The sequence below is a fragment of the Labeo rohita genome, chromosome 3 (assembly GCF_022985175.1).
Source record: "Labeo rohita strain BAU-BD-2019 chromosome 3, IGBB_LRoh.1.0, whole genome shotgun sequence".
Taxonomy (NCBI): domain Eukaryota; kingdom Metazoa; phylum Chordata; class Actinopteri; order Cypriniformes; family Cyprinidae; genus Labeo; species Labeo rohita.
The window spans coordinates 53563849-53591458 of record NC_066871.1 but is presented as its reverse complement, the minus strand read 5'-3'; the positions used below and the strand labels follow the sequence as shown (position 1 = coordinate 53591458).

The following is a 27610-nucleotide window of genomic DNA, read 5'->3' as shown; positions in this document are numbered from 1 at the left end:
AGACAATTAGTACAGATAGTTTCTGTGCACTTATAACTGTCTTATATTTAGTATATTTGAATATTTGTAAACAAATGTTAAAAATTTCAGTTTTGTGTTAACAATGACAGTCGGCAGTTGTGTAACTTTTGCTTTCTTGTGTTTAAAGGTTTTGCAAACAAGTTCATCAAAGATGAGCAAACTGTGTTTGTAAAAAGTTTTGCAAAAAGAGTAATGAGATCTGCAAACAGTGTCTAAAAGCTGCTTGTTTAAGATTTTGCAGAAAGAGTGATTTATTTGACAAATTGGTTTAGGCTATTGAGAATATATATGGGGTTTAGTGTTTTAGCAAATGAGAAAAACTGTAAAGTGCCTTGAACAAACTGTGATTATCCTTCAAAGATTTGATGTCAACCTAAAAAAACTTTACACCACCCTAATTATTTCTTCTTCAAAAGCACTTGATGATATTTTTCTCAGATGTGCTGATATAAAAACACCTGTGTGCCCTTACTTCTGGAAGTTGTGCAAAGCTAGCCAATAAGATTCAAGAGACTTGAGAAAATATTATCCAGTTTTGTGTTGAATGTCAACAGTGTGACTTGAGACCTCAGCTTCTCACTGCTGTAAACTCATTTAATAAAAAAAAATAAATAAATAAAAAAGAGAGAAAGAAGGAAAAAAGCAACATAATTGGAAACCTTCTGTGCTTAAACCTTCATTTTCAGGATTCACAGTGAAACATTCTCATCACACAACTATTCATCTGGGAGCTTCAATGGTTTTGCCCTGTTATAACGATAAACCCTCTAGAATGGAGGGTCTGAAGGTGGAATGGAGAAAAAAAGACTTTCTGGTTCATCTGTATGAAGATGGTGAGAGTCGAACAGATGAACAGCACCAGGATTATCAGGATAGAGCTCATTTCTTTACTGAGCACATTAAAGATGGAAACTTCTCCCTCCGTCTGGACAAACTGAGAGCTGAAGATGAGGGACAGTATACATGTACAGTTCACAGCAGGGGTAACAGACCATTTTCAATCAATATAAATTTGGTGCTGAAACTACTAGGTAAGTCAACAGATAAGAAAAAAACCTACTCTTCTTTCTTTAATCAGTAGATTAGTTATTTATAATATGAAATGTGTGTTTCCAACACAGTTTTCAGTTTGATTCATTAAGTTATAAATGTAACTGTCAAAAGAACAGAGATGTGTGTTTTAAATAAAACTAAATGACTAATAATAATAGTTTAAATCATTATTAAATATTTATTAAAATGTGATTTACTTTTTAACTGAACAAGTGTTATTTTTGTTTTCTCTCCAGACATAATTTTCCGTCTTCAGATGTTTCTTGTTTTCTGTCCAAATGTTCTGATGTTTCTTGCTTTTGTCCTCTGGGGTGTCTCTGAAGGTCAGTGATTCACTACTGATTGTTTATCAATTCCCAATAATGTATAATTCAAATATTTGTTTAGATGTTCAGTAATATGTGGTGTTTGTTTCAGGGTCTCTGTTTGAGACGGTCTCTTGTTGTGCTCTTTATTTTCTGAGGCCTCTCATGTTGCTCTGGACGGCTCCGTATGTGAATGATTTCACAGGTTATTCATTATTGACAGTTCATTAGAGAATAAAAATATACTGCATAAATTATAATCAGTTTTGGGGAAAGTTACTTTTAAAAGTAATGCATTACAATATTGAGTTACTCTCTAAAAAAGTAACTACGTTAATTAGTTACTTTTTATGGAAAGTGATGCGTTACGTTACTTTTGCGTTACTTTTTAAATCTGGGCAGGACTTGATTCTTTGTTTTCTCAATATAAAAAGTTCTATTTTTGGCAAATGTAAAAGCCTTTTCACACCAAAAGCCTCAGGCTTTGAGAAAAGTAAATTCACGTCTGTACAGTAGAACACAGAAGAAAAAATGTCAACTCTTCAGCAATAAAAAAAGGAAAACAAATGTTAGATTATCTTGAGTAATTTTTGTTTATTAGTATGGTTGAATTGGATCATCGAAGGTCAGCAGCAAAGACATTGGTTAATAAGATGGGATTAAATACATAAAGGATATTTGTATTATTTAACATATTTAACTATTGCAGGTTTGTGTCATATTCTGAGTTGAATTTGACTGTTTTTATTCATTTTGAGGAATACTCAATCTGTTTTTTGTGAGTGAGATGAATTAATGTATGTTCACATTTATTCTAGAACTAACATTTTACTCTCGATTTCTCTCAACATGGGGACAGGAGAACTTTTAATCAATAAATGGGGGGAAAGTAACTGGCGTTACTTATCTGAAAAAGTAACTCAGATATTTTCTTGTCATTTAAAAAGTAATGCGTTACTTTACTAGTTACTTGGAAAAAGTAATAATATTATGTAACTTGCGCTACTTGTAATGCGTTACCCCCAACACTGATTATAATACACAGATTGTTTTCACATGAACTAAATAATTTGTTAATGGCTGAATATATTTTACATTAAAAAGGATTCAGTGTTTAATTGGTATTTGTGTTTCATTGTGTTGGTGTTATAATGATATTGTGGAAGTAATTATTTAATCTTTTTTTCTGTTTTATAGGCAAGATTAAAACATGGATTAAAAGTTACAGTTTTAGGACAGAATACATTGTTTTTTCAGCTGTTTTTTATTCAGGTAAATAAATGTAAATCAACAGTCATTATCATAAACACATTAAAAAGCACATTAACACTGTGTTACTGTAGTATTGTTGTCAGTATATAAGATATTCTACATGTGTTCAGAGCTGAATCTGTTTGTTTATGGGACTGATCACACTTTATCACTCTTGTGATCATTATTGAAGATAATAGATAATATAGATTATTATGAAGACAAAGGCATTAATGTTTACACTAAACATAATGTTATTGACAGACTGAGACTGAAGCTAAATCTACTTCTACATCAGTGTGTTTCAGGGTCATGTCAGGGTCAGGGGTCATATAATCAGCACAAAGGTCACAGGGTCAGGATCAGACAGGAACAGCTGAACTCACAGTTCAAAGAATGTGTAATAATGTTGCATCTGTTCAATGAGAAGAGTTTTAGTAAATCTTTTGATCTTATTCATATTTTGTTCTCCTATTTCAGTAATTGCTGTTTTTTTTTTAATCTCCTCCTTTATTTCAGTTCTGTTTAAATCTGCCTGGGACAAAAGTCTGAATTATGCTGGATTTGAAGGAGTCATGATTATCATCCTCTTTGTAATAGTGATTCTGTTCAACCTCTTCTACATAATTTTCTGTAAGTATTTCCTGCCATCATTAGTCAGTGAGACGAATGTGCTGTGAAATCATGATTGACCAGAATTATGGTGTTTGTTAAATGCACAAAATATAAAAAAAACATTAAATCAGACCCAGGGTCTGTTCTTCATATCAAATACATGATTTGATGATACATAGATGATTTGACAGATGCGTGATCTTTTAATCCTGATAACTGATCTCTGGCTAATTTGCAGATTTGATTAAAATATCTTAAATTGTCTGAGATTACTTTGTGTTGTCATGTTCATTGGAAAGGGCAGATATATTGATCCTCGAAACCATGATCAGCAATGGAGCGATTGGCTAGCGGTGAAACAGCAACATAATGACATCATATCATTAAGATCAAGGAAAACAGCCTAACGAGTAAACTGACGTGAAAATTATAATAAATAAAAAAGTGTAACTATTTTTATGTGATTCCCAAGTATTTTTTAACCAGTTGTAATGTTTGTATTATTTAATATTAATATTTAATATTTAATATTATTTCCATTCAGCTGGGGATTAATAACCAGAATACATTTTCACATAAATAGTTCTCAAATCTGGCCTGTGAGATCCATTTTCCAGCAGAGTTCAGCTCCAACCCTAATCAAACACACCTGAACAGGTTCATCAAGGTTTGTAGGATCACTAGAAATTAACAGGCAGGTGAATTTGATCAAAGTTGGAGCTAAACTCTGCAGGAAAACTTTCAAACAGCAGTCTTTGTCTGTGTTTTGCCATAATGTCTTCAAAATGCTTTTATTAAGTGGATATGAGTCTACTAACAGCGAGTTTTTTCTTCTGTTGAAGATTTTAAGAGTTAAAGATATGATATGATATTTATATGTTTATATAGTTTTCAAAGGGGGGATAGTGAATGATTGTGTGAACATTGTTCGTCCAAATTAAAACATGAATCAGTGAAGTCAGTTTACTTCTTTTTTTTTTTTTTTTTTTTTATGCCATTAATTCAAAATCAGATTAAACATTTGGATTTATTAATTTATTTTTTTCTTTTTTCTTATACAGTGTTGGATAAAATAATTGGGAAATTAAGTCAGCGGATCAGTACTCTATTCCGTGTTCTAGCTAGTATAACCTTTGATGTTTTGCCTTCACTACAATTCATCCTCCTGTTTTATGCCTTTGGATCTGCCAGAGGAGGTGAGTTTACATTTCTACATTTACAATTAATTATTGATCAGATGCTTTTATCCAAAGCGACTGTTACGACTTCCTGTTTGGCTGTTGGTGTTATTATATTTAATGTCTAGGAATTAAGGAAGCTAACACAAAGAGAAATAATAAAGAAGAATTAAAAATATTTTTTCCTTAGAATCAGGGAAGCTGTCTGTTACTAAAGACATAAGATGTGTGGAGTAATGAAACGAATAGAAACCAAAATTGCTTATCAGAAACTCTTTAGTGAGAAATTATGTCCATCTAAAACAAACACTCAATTTTCGGATTCACAGTGAGGATATTAACATCCCTTGAAAAGAGGAAAAAGAAACTCAACAGTGTGAGGCATGAGTGGGGCTGAAAGCAAATAAATTAATACAACAAAACACATACTAATTCATTGGTATTGGACATCAATTTAACGTTGACATTAAACATTGTATTTACATTGAATTTTGGTCAGCCAACGTCGCAACCAAAATTTAACCAAATATCAGCGTTTTATGACGTTGTGTGCCTGCTGGGAGTGTTTTTATACAAGTGATATTCCACATGTTGCTGTGTAGGTCACGTGACATACTAACCTTGTCTCAACACTACGAATCGAGAGTTTGACCAACAGCCCTTTGTAAGAGAGTGGAGATCAAATCACAGCACTATCAAATCACAAATCAGCAAAATACAACATAAAAGAAAAGGGAGCATTCTGAATTAACTTAAAACAAACCAACGAATCGTAACTATAACAAAACTCAAAAAGAGATGGACAGCGTGATGATCAAATGAGAGCAATCAACAAGGGAAAATGCACTCTCTCTCGTCTTGTCATATTAGAAGATCAATAGAAGCAATCAAACCAACAAGAGAGCAACAGTATACTGTTCATGTGCTGTGACATATCTCAGTTAGTCTAACACACAGCATTTTTAATTTTTAAATAGAATAGAATAGATTAGAATACAGCTGAAGTCAAAAGGCACCTTGCAGAATCTGCAAAATGTTAATTATTTTGCCAAAATAAGAGGGATTGTACAAAATGCATGTTATTTTTTTATTTAGTACTGACCTGAATATGATTTTTCACATAAAAAATGTTTACATATAGTCCACAAGAGAAAATAATAGTTGAATTTATAAAAATGACCCCTTTCAAAAATGTTCATCCTCTTGAATCTTAAAGTGTCCCTATTATGGATTATGAAAGATTCATATTTTGGGAGTCCCCAACAACAGGCTGACATTATGCAAGGTCAAAAAACACTTTTATTGTTTTCATAATATGCATTTATTTTTATGTTATTTATTCAATGACTCCCAGACGGTTTGTTCAACAATTCATTCTTCCAAACCCCATTTTGCATGAAGCTAATCTGTGCTAATCTGACCCAGTCTGTTCTGATTGGTCTGCTGTGGAAACGAAACGGCCATCACTATTACATTAAACACCCATAAAGTTTTAATGAAGTGCTGGGTTGGCTGAGACTACGAGCAGGTCTGTCTTATTTGAAGGTGATGGTCCTTCATCCAGCCAGAAATGTCTGTCAGCTGCAATGTGTCCAGCTATGATTGGTGTGCTTAGGATTTGAAAGCTGCTTTTGCTAGTCTCAGTAACCGTGAGCAAGGCATAGATTACTCCGGTTACTTACTATCGGCCATGATTATTTTATTATTTAATTGAAAAGGCTGTTTATATGCGTATCAGCTAATTGTTTATGAGAAGCACACATGTAAAACACTGACAATCATCTGAACATAGTTGTTTAATTAGTGACACTTAACCTTCATTTTAAAATCTTTATTTGAATGTGGCAACATTAAAAAAAATAATAATAATAAATAAATAAATTATATATAAATAAAAAAATATATATATTAGGCATGTGACGAGATCTCGTGGGACGAGATCTCGCGAGATTCTATGTGTCTCGCGAGACCAATCGGATCTCGCGAGATCTCGTGGCCATATCCTCACAAAATATTTTGCAGTGTTTAAATTAGAGCTGCACGATTAATCTTTAAAAATGTCGAGTTCTTGATTCAAACACCCACACAAACTTATTCCTAAATGACAACGATTTAGCTGTATCTATTACGACTGTTTTACATCGCGATCAGTGGAGTGTGATGAGCTCGTTTTGTCGCTGCTAATGTTAATGAATCAGAGGGACTGGGTAAATGTAACGCTTCTCCTCTTCCGCCAGAAGGTGGCGACAACTGCCCGTTTAAAAAAAAGTATTTCATTGAATCCTTTATTCAGATTTCAAGTCAACCAAAGAGACACTGACCATTGAATGTTTTTTTTTGTTTGTTTTGTTTTGTTTAAATGAATATACGTTTTTAAAAAAGACTTAAGCAATGAACAGTCTGTCAGAACCACTAGTAAATTACGTTATTTTGTTTAGTTTTCTAATCTTTTTTTTCCTCCAGAATCGTGTTAATTTATTAAAAACAACTGGGAATCTCAGTTTATCCAGCTCTTATTTAAATGTTTCTTTTTTACTGCATATAATTCATTAAAATGAAAGTTTAATTTTATAAAGTACAAAATGAACATACATTTTTTTTTTTTGCATTTTGTCTTTTTCAGTTGAATAAAAGACTATTTTCCTTACACATTTAATCATTGAGGATTTCATAAAAAATGTTTAAAAATCTTGTCTCGTCTCGTTCTCGTGAACCCAATCTCGTGTCTCGTCTCGTCTCGTGGAATAAGTGTCTCGTCACACCCCTACTAGACATAGAAACAATTGTTAAACCTATACATGTAACTATACATATACTGCAAATAATTGATTATACATTAGGGATGTAACGGTATGAAAATTTCCTATCACGATTATAGTGACCAAAATGATCATGGTTATCAGTATTATCACAGTATTGTTAAAATGTGCTGGAAGGGTTTGAAAAGTACTGACACATAAATTACTTCAAGTTTTACATTTAAAAATCAACAAAAACAATAAAATGACTTTTTGTTTACCTAATCAGTAAAACAGTAACAGTACCAATGATGTCAGGATTTTAAATGACAACAAGACTGACTGAATATCTAAAGTAAATGATCAAATAAAGCTTTGAAAACATTTCATAAAAGGCAAACCTCACAATTTAGCCTTTAAATACAGAAAAGAGTTAAGTCAAAATAATAACTGATTAATATATGATTATATGTTTTTAATCTGCTACACAAATCTAGATAACTTATCTGAATTGTTTAAATGTGTAGAATCCACATAAGCTTGTTTTTCATCAACTGGTCAAAATATATAGGCTACAGCAAGGGCATGACAATTCAGTCTGTTTTTTGGCCAGACAAAATCTGCACACAAGCTGAATGTGACTGTAAGTCCCTGTAAATCCACTGTATGACACTAGATGGCGCTTATGGAAAAGCTGAATTACAGCTGTTTCCGTGAACTCCGTGGATAAAGCAGCACTGCGTCAAGAACACTACTTGAAAACAACTTGGAAACTAATGAAAACAAAACGCCATCGAATCTTTTCTAAAGACAATCAGAACCTTTAGAGGTACATTCATATAATTAATTAATTCATATATTCTTTTTTTTTTGTATAATTCCCGATTTATGTTTCTGCCGGTGGGTGCTCAACCCCCAATTGCGAAGTGAAACGCACGGACTGCAAATACATTAGTTACCAAACACAAACATTTTTTCTATGAGGGTTGCGCTTCACTAAATAAAATTAATAAATACCTGTTTACAATAAGCACTTATTCGCGCGTACACAGGACAAAGTTTGAGGGCACATATGTAATATCTGAGGGTGCGAAGAGCCATTATCACTATATATTTGGGAGAACAAGCCCGCTGCAATCCGAGAGATTCGTTCTGGCACCCTCTCGTATTACAATAATGCAGTCTTTGCATTTGCTAATAAAATAACGCCAAAAACTGCTTCAAATGAATGATGAAAAAGAGAATTGAGTCGTAAAAGCTGCAATCCATTTCTTATTGCTTAAAATGAACGGAGACTATCTCGTGTTTTTCCGTGCGTGCTCGATCATTTCCGTGCGGTTCAGCGCCTATGCCCTTAGCACTCTTTTAATACATCCGCCGTCTTTTCACACAAAACGAAACTACTCTGCGTGTCGTGCGCAAATGAGACTGTTACTTAACTCTGCTTTATGCTGGACAGTATTTATTTATCATCAGTTGTTCAAATCGTGGTAATCGAATTCGGTTTTAATGATAATTGAAATATGAAACGGTAATACTAACCGTGGGGGATTTTATCATGATTTGTCGTCAAACCGGTAATCGTTACATCCCTATTATACATACACATAACCTAAGACTAGGGATGCACCGAATATTCGGCCACCGAAAATTTTCGGCCGAAAATGGCCCAAAAGTGCATTTTCGGTTTTCGGCCGAAAGATTTTGATCACCGAAACAACACGGCCGAAACAGTATGTTGTGATGACGCAAACAGAAACCGCGGCCTGCACGTGCTTGTCTGAAGCAACATGTCTGCGGTGTGAGGTTGAGACGGACCACGGAGTGAAAACAATGAAAAGTAAGGTTACACTCAAGGGGCCGTTCACATATCGCGCCTAAAAACGCGTGTAAAACGCTAGACGCCGATTTCTCCTCCTTTCCAAAGCGTCTGTAGCTTGCGCGCCTGTGGCGTCTGCCGTTGCTAAGCAACCATGACCCGCACTCTCAATGAAGACGCGGAAGTTTCATCAGAGGACAAACAGATTTCCAGCACTAAAAATCACTTGCTGTAGCTCTGCTGCTAAATTTGTTTAAAAATGTACAGCTATGATCAGCTGTTTCTCCATCTTTGCTGAGCTTTCAATGTTGTTACGGGAAAGGATTAAGCTAATTGGTTGAATCTTGTCACGTGACCCGCGGTGCGCTTGCAGCATTCTGATGTTTTCATCTCGATGCGGCGCGGACGCGTCTGAAAAAAACGAGCGCGTCGCGACCGCGTCGCTTCTGTTATGAGCGCGGCTGCAGCGCGTCTACATCTGTAATAATGAACTCGAGCGCGCAAAAGACGCGATATGTGAACGGCCCCTTAGGCTACTATATATGTGACTATCCGATTGTAGCCATATTTCTGCTGGATATTTTTTAAATTTGACAAAAAAAAATTAATTTATGCACTGGCCCTATTTAAATACACTGTCTCAAATCTTTCTCAAATGTCAGGCAGAGGACAAGCTCAACCTCAACGATTTATTCTTTAAAACTTTAATATTAATTTATGCAATTGCAATGGCTCGATTTTAGTAAGGTTAGTGCACAGTCATAGCAACAAATGCAATGGTACTAATAATTGGCATAATTTGTTTCGGTGTTTCGGTATTCGGTTTTCGGCCTTGGTTTCCTCTTTTTTCGGTTTTCGGTTTCGGCCAAGAATTTTCATTTCGGTGCATCCCTACCTAAGACAGACTATAAAAGTAGTTTACATAATAACTGTGCATGATAATGTGCAGAAGAGGTATTTAAAGGTTAAGAAGCAAATAGTGCAAAATGATTTGTGGTGTGTTGACAAGTAAACATTTGTTAAGTCTTTATTATGTCCGTGTAACATGTTAATAAGTGTTAATAAGAAAGTGTCTGGTGCATAGAGAGAAAAGAGTGTTTCTACAGGTGGTTTGTCCAGCACACTCACCTGTGTGTAGCACACTCAAACTTGCAAAAATTGTGTTTTGAGTTTTTCAACAGTTTACATTGTGGATAAGGTTTCAGAGGGGGGGTGAGGTGGTTGGAATTCAATTCAATTCAATTCAAATTTATTTGTATAGCGCTTTTCACGATACATATCGTTGCAAAGCAGCTTTACACCAAATTGACATTTTTACAATATATGTAGTAGTAGCTTGATGTACATATGGCAGAGATGTGTGGTAAAGATCAATTAATGACGTAATCAAACAGACAAAGAACACTATAAATTTGTAGCAGAATTTGGTAGTGCTGTATGTTTTCAGGGTTGGCATCATCTGAAGTCCTCTGTGGGGTTGGCATCATCTCTTCTTAAGTGTTCTGGATCCACACTGGAGCTTGTGAATTCCTAGTTACCACGGGATGTCAATCCCATGACAGAAACAGAGAACAAATAGGAACATAATTAGCGTAGCTGCTGTTCAAACTAAGAAAAGGAAGATTTGTTAAACCAGAGCTAAAAGATTAAAATGAACATTTGATCAGATATAACTGCAGGAAAAGTTTATGAGATGCATTATTTGAATGCTTGGCTAAAAAGATGTGTCTTTAATCTAGATTTAAACAGAGAGAGTGTGTCTGAACCCCGAACGTTATCAGGAAGGCTGTTCCAGAGTTTGGGTGCCAAATGTGAAAAAGCTCTACCTCCTTTAGTGGACTTTGCTATCCTAGGAACTACCAACAGTCCAGAGTTTTGTGACCTTAGGGAGCGTGATGGATTGTAGCGTGGTAGAAGACTAGTTAGGTACGCAGGAGCTAAACCGTTAAGTGCCTTATAGGTAAGTAGTGCTATTTTGTAGCTGATGCTGAACCTAATAGGCAGCCAGTGCAGAGACTTTAAAATTGGGGTAATATGATCATATTTTCTTGACCTGGAAAGGACTCTAGCAGCTGCATTTTGGATTATCTGTAGTTTGTTTATTGAAGATGCAGGACAAACACCTAATAGTGCATTACAATAGTCCAGTCTAGAGGTCATGAATGCGTGAACTAGCTTTTCTGCATCAGAAACAGGTCACATGTTTCGCAGCTTGGCAATGTTTCTAAGATGGAAGAATGCGGTTTTTGTAACATGAGAAATATGATTTTCAAAAGACAAGTTGCTGTCTAATATAACACCCAGGCTTTTGACTGTAGTGGAAGTAACAGTACATCCGTCTAGTTGTAAATTGTAAGTCAAAATATTCTGTGTATTGTTTTTAGGTCCAATAAGTAATATCTCTGTCTTATCTGAATTTAATAGCAGAAAATTGTTGGTCATCCAATCTTTTACATTTTTAATGCACTCTGTTAACTTTGATAATTCAGAAGTTTCATCTGGTCTTGTTGAGATATATAGTTGAGTATCATCAGCATAACAATGGAAACTAATCCCGTGTTTTCTAATAATATTACCAAGGGGCAGCATGTATATTGAAAATAGTAGAGGACCTAGAACAGATCCTTGTGGCACTCCATACTTTACTGGTGATAACTGAGATGACTCCCCATTTAAATAAACAAAGTGGTAGCGATCAGACAGGTAGGATCTAAACCATTTTAAAGCCTGTCCTTGGATACCTGCATAATTTTGTAGTCGATCTATTAGTATGTCATGATCTATAGTGTCAAACGCAGCACTAAGATCAAGTAAAACTAGCAATGAGATGCAGCCTTGGTCTGACGCAAGAAGCAAGTCATTAGTGATTTTAACAAGTGCAGTTTCTGTGCTGTGATGGGGCCTGAAGCCTGACTGAAATTCTTCATAGATATCATTTTTTTGCAAGAATGAGCACAGTTGAGCACATATAACTTTCTCTAAAATTTTAGACATAAATGGAAGATTAGAAATGGGTCTATAATTTGCCAGTTCACTAGGGTCTAGCTGTGGTTTCTTAATAAGAGGCTTAATGACCGCCAGCTTGAATGGTTTAGGGACGTGACCTAAAGATAACGATGAGTTGATAATATTGAGAAGCGGTTCTTCTGCCACAGGTAAGAATTCTTTTAGTAATTTAGTGGGTACGGGATCTAATAGGCATGTTGTTGGTTTAGACACAGTGATGAGTTTATTTAACTCTTCCTGTCCTATAGCGGTAAAGTACTGCAGTTTTTCTTTGGGTGTGACGAAAGAAGTTGACATATTAGATGCAGTATAATCTACATTGGTTATTGTATTTCTGATGTTATCTATTTTATCAGTGAAGAAATTCATAAAGTCATTGCTATTAAACTGTAAAGGAATATTTAGCTCAGGTGGTGTCTGGTTATTTGTTAATCTAGCCACTGTGCTAAATAAAAACCTTGGATTGTTTTAGTTATTTTCTATGAGTTTGCGGAAATGCTCAGCCCTAGCAGCTTTTAAAGCCTGTCTGTATCTGGACATACAGTTTTTCCATGCAATTCTAAAAACTTCCAAGTTAGTTTTTCTCCATTTGCGCTCAAGATTGCGAGTTTCTTGAAACTCTCTCACAGCCTGGGGGAAAAATCTGTTGAGCAGTCTTGCAGAGTGGGCTCTGATGCTCCTGTAGCGTCTTCCTGATGGCAGGAGCTGGAAGAGATGATGGGAGGGGTGGGTGGGGTCCTTCACGATACTGGTGGCTTTACCTGAGCATCGTGCAAGAAGGGAGGGGAGAGGGGCACCGGCTGTGTTCACTGTCCATTGTAGGGTCTTGCGGTCAGCAGCACTGCAGTTCCCGAACCAGACAGTGATGCAGCTGGTCAGCACACTCTCAATGGTGCCCCTGTAGAATGTGGTGAGGACGGGTGGAGGGAGACTTGCCCTTTTCAGCCTGCGGAGAAAGTGTAGGTGCTGTTGTGTCTTCTTGGAGAGTGATGTAGTGTTGGTGGTCTAGGTGAGATCCTCTGTGATGTGCACCCCCAGGAATTTAGTGCTGCTGACTCTCTCCACAGCCGAGCTGTCGGTGGTCAGTGGGGGGTGGTCAACAGAGTTCCTCCTGAAGTCCATCACAACCTCCTTTGTCTTACTCACATTGAGTGACAGGTTGTTTGCACCACACCCTTCAACCAGTTGTGCCACTTCCTCTCTGTAGTGTATTTCATCGTTATTGCTGATGAGGCCTACCACCGTTGTGTCATCAGCAAACTTGATGATGTGGTTGGAGCTGAACGTGGCAGTGCAGTCGAGGGTCAGCAGCGTGAAGAGCAGCGGGCTGAGAACACAGCCCTGTGGGGCACCTGTGCTCAGTGTGGTAGTGCTCGAGGTGTTGTGGCCGACACGGACTGACTGAGGTCTTCCAGTTAAAAAGTCCAAGATCCAGTTGCAAAGGGAGGTGTTAAGGCCCAGAAGGTTTAGTTTGTTGATGAGCTGTTGTGGGATTATTGTGTTGAATGCTGAGCTGAAGTCAATGAACAGCATTTTAACATAAGAGTCTTTGTTTTCTAAGTGAGTAAGAGCCAGGTGGAGGGTGGAGGAAATGGCATCGTCCGTGGAGCGGTTTGGACGGTATGCAAACTGAAGCGGATCAGGGTGTTTGGGGAGGCTGGTTTTGATATTGTGCATAACTAACCTCTCAAAGCACTTCATCATGATTGGGGTCAGTGCTATGGGACGGTAGTCATTCAGACAAGACACAGGGGACTTCTTTGGAACTGGAATTATGAAGGTGGATTTGAGACACGTGGGGACGACTGCCTGGCTCAGCGAGGTGTTGAAGATGTCTGTTAGGACATCCGTCAGCTGTGCAGCACCAAACTTTTACTAAGGAATAAAGAGAAGTCTAAAGGGGCGGTCACACTAGACTTTCAACATGCGAATTTTTTTCGCATGCCACTGCGAATATGGCCGGGAGCAGGATATGAATCACGCGCCAAGGTTTTCCATTTGTTCCATTTTAGTGTTGTTTTTATGTATTTTTGATCAAATAAATGCAGCCTTGATAAGCATTCGAAACTTGTTTAAAAAACGTAAATTCTTACCGATCTCAAACTTTTGAATGGCAGTGTATACGCACATGTATTTAAATACACACACGTACGTAACGTTACGTATAAATTCCATTCATTTATTTATTTCGGTGTTCAAATGTACCATATATTCCTGTTTCCGCTGACACCGCGAACCAAGCAGCTTCTCTTTTTATTTGATTTTTATAATCTTTTAGAGATGTATTATATATAATAGGATGGTGTGAAACTGCTAGAATTAGCGATTCCTCCATCTTCTTTTTTGTACAGAAAGGTCACGATATGACGTTTCGATCTTCTATTGGTCGCTCGCTTTCACGTCATGCGAATTCGCAGGTCAGAGTTCACCATACTTGAACTTTCCAACGCAGCGAAATGCGAAACTTTTCGCACGGGCTTGCGTTTCCGGTCTAACGCATTCGCATGCGTATGAATGGAAGTCAATGGAACGAAAAGTGCAGTGTGACCGCGCCTTTAAGCTCAGAGTAAGGCCGGGGTTTACCTTGTTGCCACACTCTTAAAAATAAAGGTGCTTCACAGTGCCATAGAAGAACCTTTTTTTCTAAATGGTTTCACCTTTAACAAATAAAGATTTAAAAATACAAAATGTTGTCTCATTCAAATAAATATTTTAAAATACAGGCTAAGTGTCACTAATTAAACAACTATATGTTCTTACATGTATGTTTTGCATAAACAATTATGGAATATGCATAAACAGCATATTCAGAAGTAGATTTAGCTTCAGTCTCAGTCTGTCAATAGCATTATGTTTAGTGTAAACATTAATGCCTTTGTTTTCATAATTATCTATATTATCTATTATCTTCAATAATGATCACAAGAGTGATAAAATGTGATCAGTCACGTAAACACACAGATTTAGCACTGAACACGTGTAGAATATCTTATACTGACAACAATACTACAGTAACATGACCCGTTCACTCCCATTTCCTTATGTTTTTCCTATTCCACTGCCTCCTTTGCATCTTTGTCAACACAAAAGTGCATCCTGTGTGAATGCGTTTCTCCTTCGGATGCTTCTTGATATGAGCGCGTCACATGTGAGCGGTTATTCACATGCGCCGACATGCGGTTGGATTGTTTTTTCTTTTTACTGTTATCATTGGCATGTTGTTGAAGTGTCTAATTATAACGTTTTGTAAAATTTATATTCAAAATCGTGATGTTGTGAGGCAGACAGCAGGCAACAGCCATTTTAGGATAGTTTGTGGAATAATCATGGCTGATAGTAAGATATGCAAACATAAAAGAAAACCAAATGGGACACAAGAACAGCTGTTACTTCTTGCCCAACGTGTTAATGACGACAAGGATATAATCAAAGGATTGCTAACAATAGCCATTTTGGGATAATTGGGATTTGGTCTTAGGAGTCCTCTTCACTACTCCTAACATTTCACAGATTTAGGAGCTAGTTTTAGTGCTAAAACGCTTTGTGAAATACACTTAATTTAGGACTGACAAGCCTATTCTTTTTAAGATTTTCTTCTAAATCTGTGAGTCTTGAGCTACTTGAGCTTTGTGAATAGGTTTTAAGGGAAAACTTTTAGCTAAAATCTTTTACTGCTATTTAGGAGAACACTTAGTGGTAAGATAAAATGTTTGTGAATACAGGCCCAGTTCGCCTCCAACATACTGAGCACGATTTATGAGTGTTAATAGTAATAGTAGAGATTTAAAAGCATATAGTTATTACAAGTGGCATAAAAGCCATAAAGATAGGATAGACAAGCCATACTCAAGTGCCTTATCAGTGTTCTTGCTCAGTGGAGTCGCACAAGAGCCGATTGTCTTTACACTCGTCAGACTTTACACGAGAGCTGCCGCAACTGTGGTGTACTAAACAGTTCTATACTCGCCTGATTCCTCATAATTGAATTCAGAATTCAGGTCTTACTACTTAGCAAACCAAAACTGAAAAGCCACACGATACGCACAAGAACAGATGTGACTTGAGCATGCATTTACCATGGTAAAGACAGTAAGCAAAACAATGTTTCCTACACAGTAAAAATAGATGGGTTATTTTTTTAACCCAATAGATGGGTTACACATATTGGGTCACTATGTTGGGTTATTTTCTAAAACGTTGGGGTATTTTTTAAACATCGTTGGGTTGTTTTTAATAATAACCCAGCGTTGGGTTTAATTGGTTCCCGCGGCGACAGTTCAAATTTTAACGGTCGACGGTGTCTGACGACAGAAGAAGCTGCTGCTGCATCAGTGTGAGGTGAGTAATAGTGTTTTAATAACTCTTATAACATTATACTTATAAGAAGAACTTGAAATGCACTTCAAAACTGAACTTTTGTTGTTGTATGTTTGTTTTTTAACGAAGTTGTAGTTTCCTTTAGTCAGTGTATTGTAGCGTTACTGCGGAGAATGAGCTGGATTGTAAATGAATGACTTAACGTTAACGTTAACTTAGCTGTCCCAGTTAGGTCGCTAGCAGTAATAAAGTAAATAAAAATGAGCAGAAAGTTGTAAAACTGTTTAGAGATGTATTACAGTAACCTAAAGTTAATAATGTATGGTGAAATGTATATAGGACTACTTATGTTACTGAAATCACTGTCTACAGGTGTAGTATTATTTTACAGCTGATGAAGGGTTTTAGACGTACGGTTTCTGACTACAGTTTGTTTGGTCGCACTGATGATTATCACATTTAACTTTATATGGGAAATGGCTAATGTTAAATGAGACATTGGTGTTCATTTGAACCGCGCCGCACGGATCATTCAACTTCGGTCCAGTATGTAAGATTCGCTCAGCGGCGCTCAAATTCGGCGAATTCTCTGTTTAGAAAAGTCTAAAAAGAATCAGATTTTCCCAAAAGAAAGACGTGATGGGAGAAACGAAGCTTTTAAAAGTTTCGAATCAATTAAACGAATCGCTTCGCAAAATGATTCACTGCTTCCAATCGTTCGTGACACAACGGCGACGCCTGCTGCTCAAAACAGGGCAAGCGTCAGTTGTTTGGAAGGCGAGCACTAATTGTAATAACACTAAATGTGTTTTTATGGTTTATTTACATTGAATATTGTTATGCATATATTAGAATCGCCTCTACTTACAGCCATTTCTCTTATAAAGCTATGACAGATTTGTATGTTTTTTAAATATGTACTAAAAGTGTTTATACTTATTTTTAGACATTGGGTTCTTCAGTGAAGGGAAAACTACAACAGTGGAATCTCATACATTAAACATCCACATGCCAATTAACTGAAATATTTCAAGGTAAGTAAACTATTTATATTAGTGATCCATATACATTACCAGTCAAAAGTTTTGGGACAGCAAGATTTTTAATGTTTTTAAAGAATTCCCTTCTCTCTAAGCCTACATTTATTTGATTCAAAATACAGCATTTAAAATAACTGCTTTCTATTTGAATATATTTTAAAATGTAATTGTCCAGTCTTTTCAAAGCTTTTAAAATAGAAAGCAGTTATTTAAAATAGTAAAAATATTTCACAATTTTACTGCTTTTTTGTATTTGTATTTTGGATCAAATAAATGCAGGCTTTAAAAAACATTAAAAATCTTACTGTTCAAAAATTTCTGATTAGTAGTGTACGTTTTCCAACAATTATGAAAAAATGTTTCTAGTTTATCTGTAAAATGTTTCTTCTTCTGCTTCATCTTATCACAGAGGAAGGAGTCAATGAAGGAAGTTTTATGCTGCCGGATGACACCAGCATTGCTGCACTAATTCCAAGAACTCCTCCCAAGTTTTTAGCATTTTCAACGGTGAAGCAGTGGAACAGAAGACCTTACTACAAGCAGTGGATCTGTGTTTCAAACATTTCTACATGTATGACATCAACTACCCAAAGCCCCCAGCACCCATTTGCAGCACACAGTCTTTAATGTTCCAGGAGTTCTTTCAACACATTACCTCTTCCTTAGAAACTTTGTATTTATTGATCAGTAAAAACGTTTTATGTTGCTGATTATCAGCAAGTCCAGCAGCCAGCAGATTTACTTTGTTTTATTATTATTATTATTATTATTATTATTATTATTATTACTTGTGTTTATGATTTTTTATTTTTGTTTTATTGTTAAAGGTTTGTATGTCATGTTTGTTTTATTTGGGCACATTTGTGTATGTGTTGATATAAATAAATATGAATTGATACACATTTATGATCCTGGACAACAAAACCAGTCATAAGTATCATGGGTACATTTGCAGAAATACCAAAATTGCATTGTATGGGTTAAAATTATCAAATTTTCTTTCATGCCAAAAATCATTAGAATATTAAGTAAAGATCATGTTCCATGAAGATATTTTGTAAATCTCCTACCATAAGTATATCGAAACTGAATTTCTTATTAGTAATATGTATTGCTAATAACTTCATTTGGACAGCTTTAAAGGCAATTTTCTCAATATTTAGATTTTTTTGCACCCTCAGATTCCAGATTTTCAAATAGTTGTTCTATCCTATCAAACCACATATTAATAGAAAGCTTATTTATTGAGCTTTCAGATGATGTTTACATTTAAATACAAAAAACTTGACCCTTATGACTGGTTTTGTGGACCAGAGTCACATTTGTTGGTTTTGAATTCAGTGTACATCTTGAAAATATGTCAGTTGTATGTGCATATTTGTGTGTTTTGAATGTATTATATTTTCACATTCTTGTACACTTATTTTGTAAACATTTGCAGTATGACTGTTTTACATTTAAAAATATATTTGTAAAAAAAATATTTGCATATTTAAATAAAATATTTATTTGAAAACAAAGTAGTGTTATAGTGTATTTTTATTAAAAAATAAATAAATAAAAACTGATATAAATGAATCTAAATAATTAACTCAACTGTTGGGTTACTTTTAACCCAACTGGATTTTAACCCAATTCATTGGGTTAAAATAACCCATAGATGGGAAGGTGCTATACCAACCCATAGTTGGGTTACTAGTTGGGTTATTTTTAACCCAACATTTTTTAGTGAGTAGCAATGAAAGCTATGTTAAAATCTAATGAGAAAAGCAAAACACTTACAAACTGCTGTCATCTTCTGCTGCTCGACTGCTTCGTCTGAACTATTTATGAAATATTTACATTCATTCATGAATGATGCAAGAAAACATTATTATTCAACATGATTCATTGTTTATTCATACAAACTAATTCAAATGCATTGATCTAATTGATTAATTACAGTTTATATCCAGTGTTTTTTAAATGTTAAAGTATCTTTGAAAAGCACAGCATTTATTTCAGACTGTCACGTATTAGTTCAAAGCTGATGAAGGAAATGATTTAATACTAGAATAAAGTTGATATTTATGAGAATAAACTCAAACAAGCCCATGTGCAACTGAATCATGAACAATACTGGACTGAAACAAATGGAGAAACGTAATAAATACACAGAGATAATGAACTAATGGAGACAGCTGTGCTTGTTAAATTAATCATCATGACAACAGATAATGGAGGGAAAAACAGGACAAAGGAAACACAGGAAACGGGTAACTGAGGAATACAAACTAAAAGTCCTGAAAATGAAATTAAGACTGACTAAACTAATGCCTGTTTCATGAATCAAGTTTACCAAATAAACTCTGTCTCATTGGCAAATGATTTGGTTTCATAAAGCAAATTTAAGATCAAGCTCAGTCACTCTGGCAACTTGTGCTGGGAAACTAACCTGGTCCAGCAGTCTCACTGGCAGGCTATTTATATATATTTGCATACATTTCTAACATTTACAGATGAAGAATATACCTGTGACATGTAAGTTATGCAACATCTCAGATGTATTAAGCAGCACAAATATATTTGCTGTTTGCCATGGTGGGTCGATTTGATCCATGATTGACATTAAGACTCTGATCACACCGAACGCATTTTTAAGGTCAGAAAAGCAAGGCACACCACACTGCCTTCTTTGACACTGCCTCTCCTTTCATTCGATTGGACAATGGGGAAAAAAAATGTGATGATGTTGGGCGCTTTTCTGCTCAGAGTTGCTTTTTTTTTTTCAACTTCAGGCACTCAGAGCGCCCCTGCAAAAACGGAGCAAAAGCACAGCAGGTGGTTGAAATGCACATAAAAAGCGCGCACAACGCTCACTGCCAATAGAAAACAATTAAAACAGGCGCCTCTGACAAAAAAACGTGTTCTGTCTGTGTGCACATCAAATTATCTTGACTCACTGAACCTGGATCAAATAACTTAATCTGTTGTTTATGAAAAAGCTTTAGTCGTTATTGATTGTTGGGTTATTTCAAGTCAGGTTTTTGACTGAAATCGCCACTTTATGAAATAGGCCTCTTAATGTAAGTGTGACACAAACAAGTGCATTTGTTTACCACAATATAACCACAAATGTGCAAAATTCACACTGGTGTCCATGTTGTCTATTAGAGTTAAAACACATTGTGAACTTCACATTAATTGTTACAGTTTATGAACAAGTCATTTCTAAACTACACATAAAGCAAAAACACTATATTTCAGATGTTAAAACAAGATCGAACAGGATCATTCATATTGTCAAAGATGCTGCATACAATTAAAACAAAAGTGCAAAACAACATAAAACAACAACACAAACATCTGTAACTGAAAAGGAAATGTAAAATAGATGGCACTGAAGAATAATAAACTGACAGCACAGAGACTCAAAGATGTGATGTATGTGTTTAAATGTATGATTTTTTTTTTCCTTTTATTTTGAGTATTTTGTGCTGGATTCTGTGAGAAGGTACAGCTCTGTCTGGATCTTGTTCTGTGTCTGCCCGTCTCTATCATGAGTTTGTGTTCACTGAGTCTGTATCTGCTCATGGTGACTCTCAGCTAGTGATCGTTCACTTTATACAGATCGTCTGCCATAATGTACTGTCTTTTTAGGGCCAAACAACATTGCATCTTACTTGTGTTTTGATTCCTAGTGTTTACTGTGATTGTGTTTTATTTGCGCTGTGATTTGGTTGAATTAAATATATGTTTGTCAGTGTTGTTCTGCTCCAGAGCATCAGTGGATGTGAGTAGTAGATGTTAGTGGATCATCAGGACTGAAGCTCTGGATCAGCTGAGAGAGAAGATCAGTTCTGCTCAGGGCTTTATGATGATATGAGTCCGGCTCAGTGAGTTTGATTTGCTTCCACTGCAGCTGATGTTAGAAGTCTTGGGGTGTATTCCAGAAAGCAGGGTTAATTTACCATCAGCTAAACCCTGATATCTCGGTTGATTAACCCAAACCTTGCTAACTCGAGGTATGCTGGTTCCCAAAATGTGTCCGGGAGTAAGTTCATTCAACACAGAGTTTGTTCCTGGTTAACACACAAGATATTCTCAACAGAACGATGAATCGGCGAGTCACTATGGAAACAGATGCTAAGATAAAGTGTGCCAAGCTGCTTATTTCTTGTTTTTAAATTTACATTTAGTCATTTTGCAGACACTTTTATCCAAAATGACTTACAAATAAGGACAATGGAAGCAATCAAAATCAACAGAAGAGCAGTTAAGATTTTTTTCTAAAATTATATAATAATAAAAAAGAAAACAGATAGAATAGAAAAAGAACAGATCGTTGTTTTATTTTTATTTTTGCTTTTTGTTAATTGTATAATAAATAAAAAGAAAACAGATAGAAAAGATAGAACATATAAAGAATAGAGAAGCTAGTAACTATTTCTAATAGAATTAGAATAGAGAGTGCTAGAGTCAGAGGGTCAAATGAAGTTGGAAGAGATGTGTTTTTAGCTGATTCTTGAAGATGGCTAAGGACTCGGTTGTTCTGGTTGAGTTGGGCAGGTCATTCCACCAGGAGGGAACATTTAAGGTAAAAGTCTGTGAAAGTGATTTTGTGTCTCTTTGGGATGGACAATGATGTGCCAATCAGTTGCAGAACACAAGCTTCTAGAGGCACATACGTCTGAAGTAATGAATTTAGGTAAAGGGGTGCAGAGCCAGTGGTGGTTTTTTAGGTAAACATTAATGCCTTGAACTTTATGTGAGCAGCTGTTGGTAGCCAGTGCAAAATGATAAACAGAGGCCTCTTCTGTTCAAAAGGTCATTTACATACTAGAGTATATCACTTATATTTAGTTCAAGTTGTATAATTTTAGATGGGGAGAAACATATTGCCATCTAATACATATACTTTATTTTAAATAATATATAATATTGTGTGCAATCTGTCATGCACTCATCACTCTGAAGTAAAATAACCCTGAAACATAATCTACTCCGGACCAGGTTATCTTCAGAGAGCAAGTTGCTATGTCTACCTACATATCCTAAGAGTTACCTCCATTTTGGAACTAAAAGTAGAGGTTACCTGCTTACTTACCCTTGAACATACCGGGTATGTCACAAATCCTGCTTTCTGGAATACAGCCCAGGTTGAATGTTTCCCCATTTAAAGAGACAGGAGCTGCACTTGAATCTAAGATAGCGGCCGAGTGAAATGACGTTCCTTAAATGGTACACTGGGATGTGTCATTTTGGGACAGAAGTGGCTCTCTGGATTTTCCTGAATTACTTACACACTTGTTCCGTGTTGTTTAAAGGCAATACATGAGGTGATCAGGGGGAAATTCTAGAAACCAGGTTATGTGACATACAGAGCCGGCATTAAGTGAACTAAATGCCTGCTTGGGGCCATGAAATGAGTATGAAATGAGTATGAAATGACAGCTTGATTTTATTTTATTTATTTATTTATTTTTTGGGTGATATATTGTGTCAATCTGCAATGGTAATTAAACAGAAATGCATTATTAAATAATTAAATAATCTGTATGTATCATCTTATTATTTCCATAGTGACGTGTCATGAACAAATCAGATCAGAATCCGATCCGCAGTTTAGTTAGAATGGTGTTTAAAATGTACACTATAGACGAACAGTGGGTAAAGGGCTGTGTGTGTATGTGTGTGTGTGTGCACCTGGTATTCATCACGTTATGAGACCAAATGTCCCCACAAGGATAGTAATACCAGTAAATTTTGACCTTGTGGGGACATTTGTGAGGTCCCCATGAGGAAACAGGCTTATAAATCATGCAGAATGAGTTTTTTTGAGAAAGTAAAAGTGTGCACAGTCTCCTGTGAGGACTAGGTTTAGGTGTAGGGCGATAGAAAATACGGTTTGTACAGTATAAAAACCATTACACCTATGGAATGAACCCATAAAACATGGAAACACAACGTGTGTGTGTTTGTGTGTGTTTGTGTGTGTGTGTGTGTGTGTGTGTTATATTCATGTATCTCACTCCAGCCAGGCAACTAATGTTGGCAACCCTGATATATTAAACATTTTACTTGCTAGTTTTAGATTAAAGATTTTGTCTTCTGTGTAAAAATAACTTTCCTGACTATATATTTTTGTAATCCAGTATCATTATGACTCAATTAGCTAGTTATAGATTAAGAGTTGTTGTAGTTTTGTCTCATATTCAACTTTTAATCGTATTTGCAGATTTCTTGACTCCACAGCAAACAAAGCAGTTTTGTCTTTACTGTTCCAATATTAATGAAGGGCAGTGCAGTTGTATGATATGTAAATTATAAAGCACTAATATAAGTAATAAATAATATATAAGGTAATTGGCATATATAATAGTTATCTGTATAAATTATAATACTATTATGACAAGGTAATGTTTATATCATTATATTATGTTTATTATATTTTATTGTTATCTCGCACTTCATGAATCTGCATTTTTTATCATGTCTTTCTATAATAAAAATACATATCTGATTAGACTGATTATATAATTAGAATCCAATGTTTGTAATTATATTGCTTATATATATTCTTTTGTTGTGCTCCTGATCCTCCTTGAGTTCAGTGGTCTACCATATAATCATCTTTATGATTTAAAATACTGAAAATAAAACCATTTTCATCTACAGACAGAAGTGAATCTCACACACTGTAAATATGAGTAATGCATATAATTAAATGAATGTGTTGCTGTGTCTGTCAGTGAATCTCAGTGTCTGCATTAATATAATCATTAATATAATAATCACTCTTCTGTTTCCAGGATTCATCATTGTTGCAGTTTTACCAGTGTTTTTCACAGTCACAAATTACAATTGGGACGTAGTATGTGGTCAAAAAATGGGCTGTAAGTGTTTGATGAATTATGATCTGATCCCTGATACAAACACTAATAACTCATGAAATCATAATGTGATAAATAGATAATTCATAAATGCTCTCTATTAGTCATTATGAATTTCTCATCTTCACAGATGTTGAGTTGATGCTTAAATGAGAAATACTTACAATGATTTCAGAAATAATAATCTGTGTTCAGTTGTTTTGAGCATTTGTGGCATATTTATAAATTATGTTTAATGTATTGATTTTAAAGACTGTTTTTTTGTTTGTCAGATGAGTCAGATCTGCAGTGTTTTAATAATAGTAAATGTGTTTTTCAGGTTCACCTGCTGTCAGGAGATCAGTGTATTTAACTCTCATGATACTGATCAATGCTGTCATGGTCTATTTCTACATCATCGCTCTGGAAAATGAAAAGGGTATGAAAATATCAAATAAAATATAAGGAACTGAAACATCCTTATACAACCCCTGGCAAAAAGTATGGAATCACTCCTCTCAGAAGATGTTCATTCAAATGTTTAATTGTGTAGAAAAAAAAACAAGCACATATATGCCACAAAACAATTTTCACTCAACAATCCAAACTTCTGGCTGTATAAAACACTTTTTAAAAAAACAAAGAAAGATAACTATAGTCAGTTACAACTGTTTTTACAGATCACACAGAGGAAAAAAAATATGGAATCACACAAATCTGAGGAAAATTATATGGAATCACCAAATAAAAACACTACTATTACTTTGTTGCACCACCTCTGGTTTTATAACAGCTTGAATTCTCTGAGGCATGGATTTAACTAATGATAAACAGTATACTACATCAGTCTGTCTCTAGCTTTGTCTTATTGCAGTTGCCAGATCAGCTTTGCAGGTTGGAGCCTTGTCGTGGACCATTTTCTTTCATTTCCACCACAGATTTTCAACTGGATTGAGGTCCGGACTATTTGCAGGCCATGCCATTGACATTATATGTCTTTCCTGTAGGAATGTTTTCACAGATTTTGCCCTATGGCACGATGCATTATCATCCTGTAAAATGATGCTACCATCACCAAACATCCTTTCAATTGATGGAATAAGAAAAGTGTCCAAAATCTCAACATAAACTTGTGCATTTATAGAAGATGTAATGACTGTCATCTCTCCCATACCTTTACCTGACATACAACCCCATATCATTAATGATTGTGGAAATTTGCATGTTTTCTTCAGGCAGTTGTCTTTATAAATTTCATTGAAACAGCACCAAACAAAAGTTCCAGCATCATCACCCAATCGCCCAATGCAGATTTGTGATTCATTACTGAATATAACTCTCATCCAGTCATCCACAGTCCAAGACTGTCTTTCTTTAGCCCACTGAAACCTTGTTTTTTTCTGTTTATATGTTAATGATGGTTTTCGTTTGGCTTTTCTGTATGTAAATCCCATTTCTTTTAGGCGATTTCTTACAGTCCGGTCACAGACATTGACTCCACTTTCTGCCCATTTGTTCCTCATTTGTTTTGTTGTGCATTTTCTGTTTTCAAGGCATATTGCTTTAAGTTTTCTGTCTTGGTGCTTTGATGTCTTTCTTGGTCTACCAGTACGCTTCCCTTTTACAACCTTTCCATTTGATTTGTACTTGGTCCAGATTTTAGACACAGCTGACTGGGAACAACCAACATCTTTTGCATCTTTTACCTTCTTCGAGAAGTTTGATAATCCTCTCCTTTGTTTCAACTGACATCTCTCGTGTTAGAGTCATGAGTTATGTCAATCATCTTGGTTCAACACATCACTAATGTGTGCAAGCACTCTTTTTTAACTGCAGACTAATTAGCCGTTGTAATCAGATACAGGTGTTTGTTTTAGAAATGCAAAGTGCATGTTGATTCCATATAATTTTCCTCAGATTTGTGTGATTCCATATTTTTTTTCCTCTGTGTGATCTGGAAAAACAGTTGTAACTGACTATAGTTATCTTTCTTTGCTTTAAAAAAAAAAAAAAAAAAAAAAAAAAAAAAGTGTTTTATACAGCCAGAAGTTTGGATTGTTGAGTGAAAATTGTTTTGTGGCATATATGTGCTTGTTTTTTTTTTTGTTTTTTTTTCTACACAATTAAACATTTGAATGAACATCTTCTGAGAGGGGTATTACGCCCCGTGTCTAGGGTAAAGGGCATAATAAAAGGACGGTTGTGGTGCTGGATTCCCAAAATCACTCCGGTCAGGGACCAAACAAGCACACCAGTTTATACAAAAATTGTGATGTTTATTAAAGATTGAACGTGAAACCTAGAGAGCATCTCTTCGGGGTGGGCACAGGCCAACATAAACAAACAAAAGGAACCTAAAAAAGAAAAAAAGAGAAACTAAGTAACCTAATTACATTGGGAAAAAAAATAAAATACAACCAGCTTACCTAACTGCCTAACCAAAAACAAAACCCAACAGATTCACACAAAAGAAAAAGGCAGGACACCCCTTTGCTCTGTTTCACGAAGTGTGCTATGTCTGTAGCAAGGAGTAAAAGCTAACTTTTACTACAAAACATTGGTGTTAACATTGGTTTGGCCGCCGGCCGGAGGAGGAATCCAGGAGCTCCGAACTCGAACACGTCCGCACCAACAATGACTCGCCGGCTGCTTGCAACCGGCTTCCTTAAAAAAGACCCCGCCCTAATCGAGCAACCAATAACACACCAACACCCCAACGTCATTCAACCCTATGGGAAAAAAAAAGAACGAATAGAAGCAACACAGTGCAATGCAGGGAAATATCAAAAAGAGACGATCATTCTCATAACAATGGGTGATTCCATTCTTTTTGCCAGGGGTTGTAGTATATCTTATATTTGTGCTACAGTGATCTGTTTGTCAGTTAATGAACACTTGTAAGATGATGATGATGATGAAGCTGATGTGTTTGTTGTTGTTCAGATCGTGTTGGATGGGCCTGTATGATTGCGTTTCTTCAGTTACTCTGGGCAGTGATGAACTTCACAGCCTCATTTAAATGGGGTACAGTATGAATCATCTGATCTGATCATCTTCACACTGTGATGATTTACTCTATTAGCTCAAGTTTATTCTCTTCACTCTGAACAGATCCAGACTCTACACTGGAAAATATTATTTTAATTCTAACAGTAAAAGACAGTAGAAATGCTAAAAACCTATTAGCTTGTTAACTGTACATTCCCTTACTATAAACAGTGAAAAACCCTTTCTTTTTTTTTTTTTTTTTTAAAAGATATGTGCATTAGGACTTTGTTACATCTTATGTGTTTAATGTTAATTACGTTATGTTAGTGCTGTGTTTGTGTGAATGACGCTGTGAATCGACTATATATGAGTATTTTCCTCATCAGTTTGTGTAAAAGCTGCTTGTGATGAACTTTGATTAATCAGTA

At 35.6% G+C, this 27610-nt stretch overlaps 1 protein-coding gene across 1 annotated transcript; it reads left to right on the top strand.

Moving 5' to 3' along the window:
* Positions 1–793: 793 nt before the first annotated feature.
* LOC127162789 (uncharacterized) lies at positions 794–27576 on the top strand. Its single transcript, XM_051105633.1, has 9 exons — positions 794–986; positions 1311–1397; positions 1492–1584; positions 2577–2651; positions 3150–3263; positions 4307–4441; positions 24135–24218; positions 24535–24633; positions 27138–27576. The coding sequence occupies exons 1-9, from the start codon at positions 794–796 to the stop codon at positions 27227–27229; spliced, it is 972 nt and encodes a 323-aa protein (XP_050961590.1). The 3' UTR covers positions 27230–27576.
* The last annotated feature ends 34 nt before the right edge of the window (positions 27577–27610 follow it).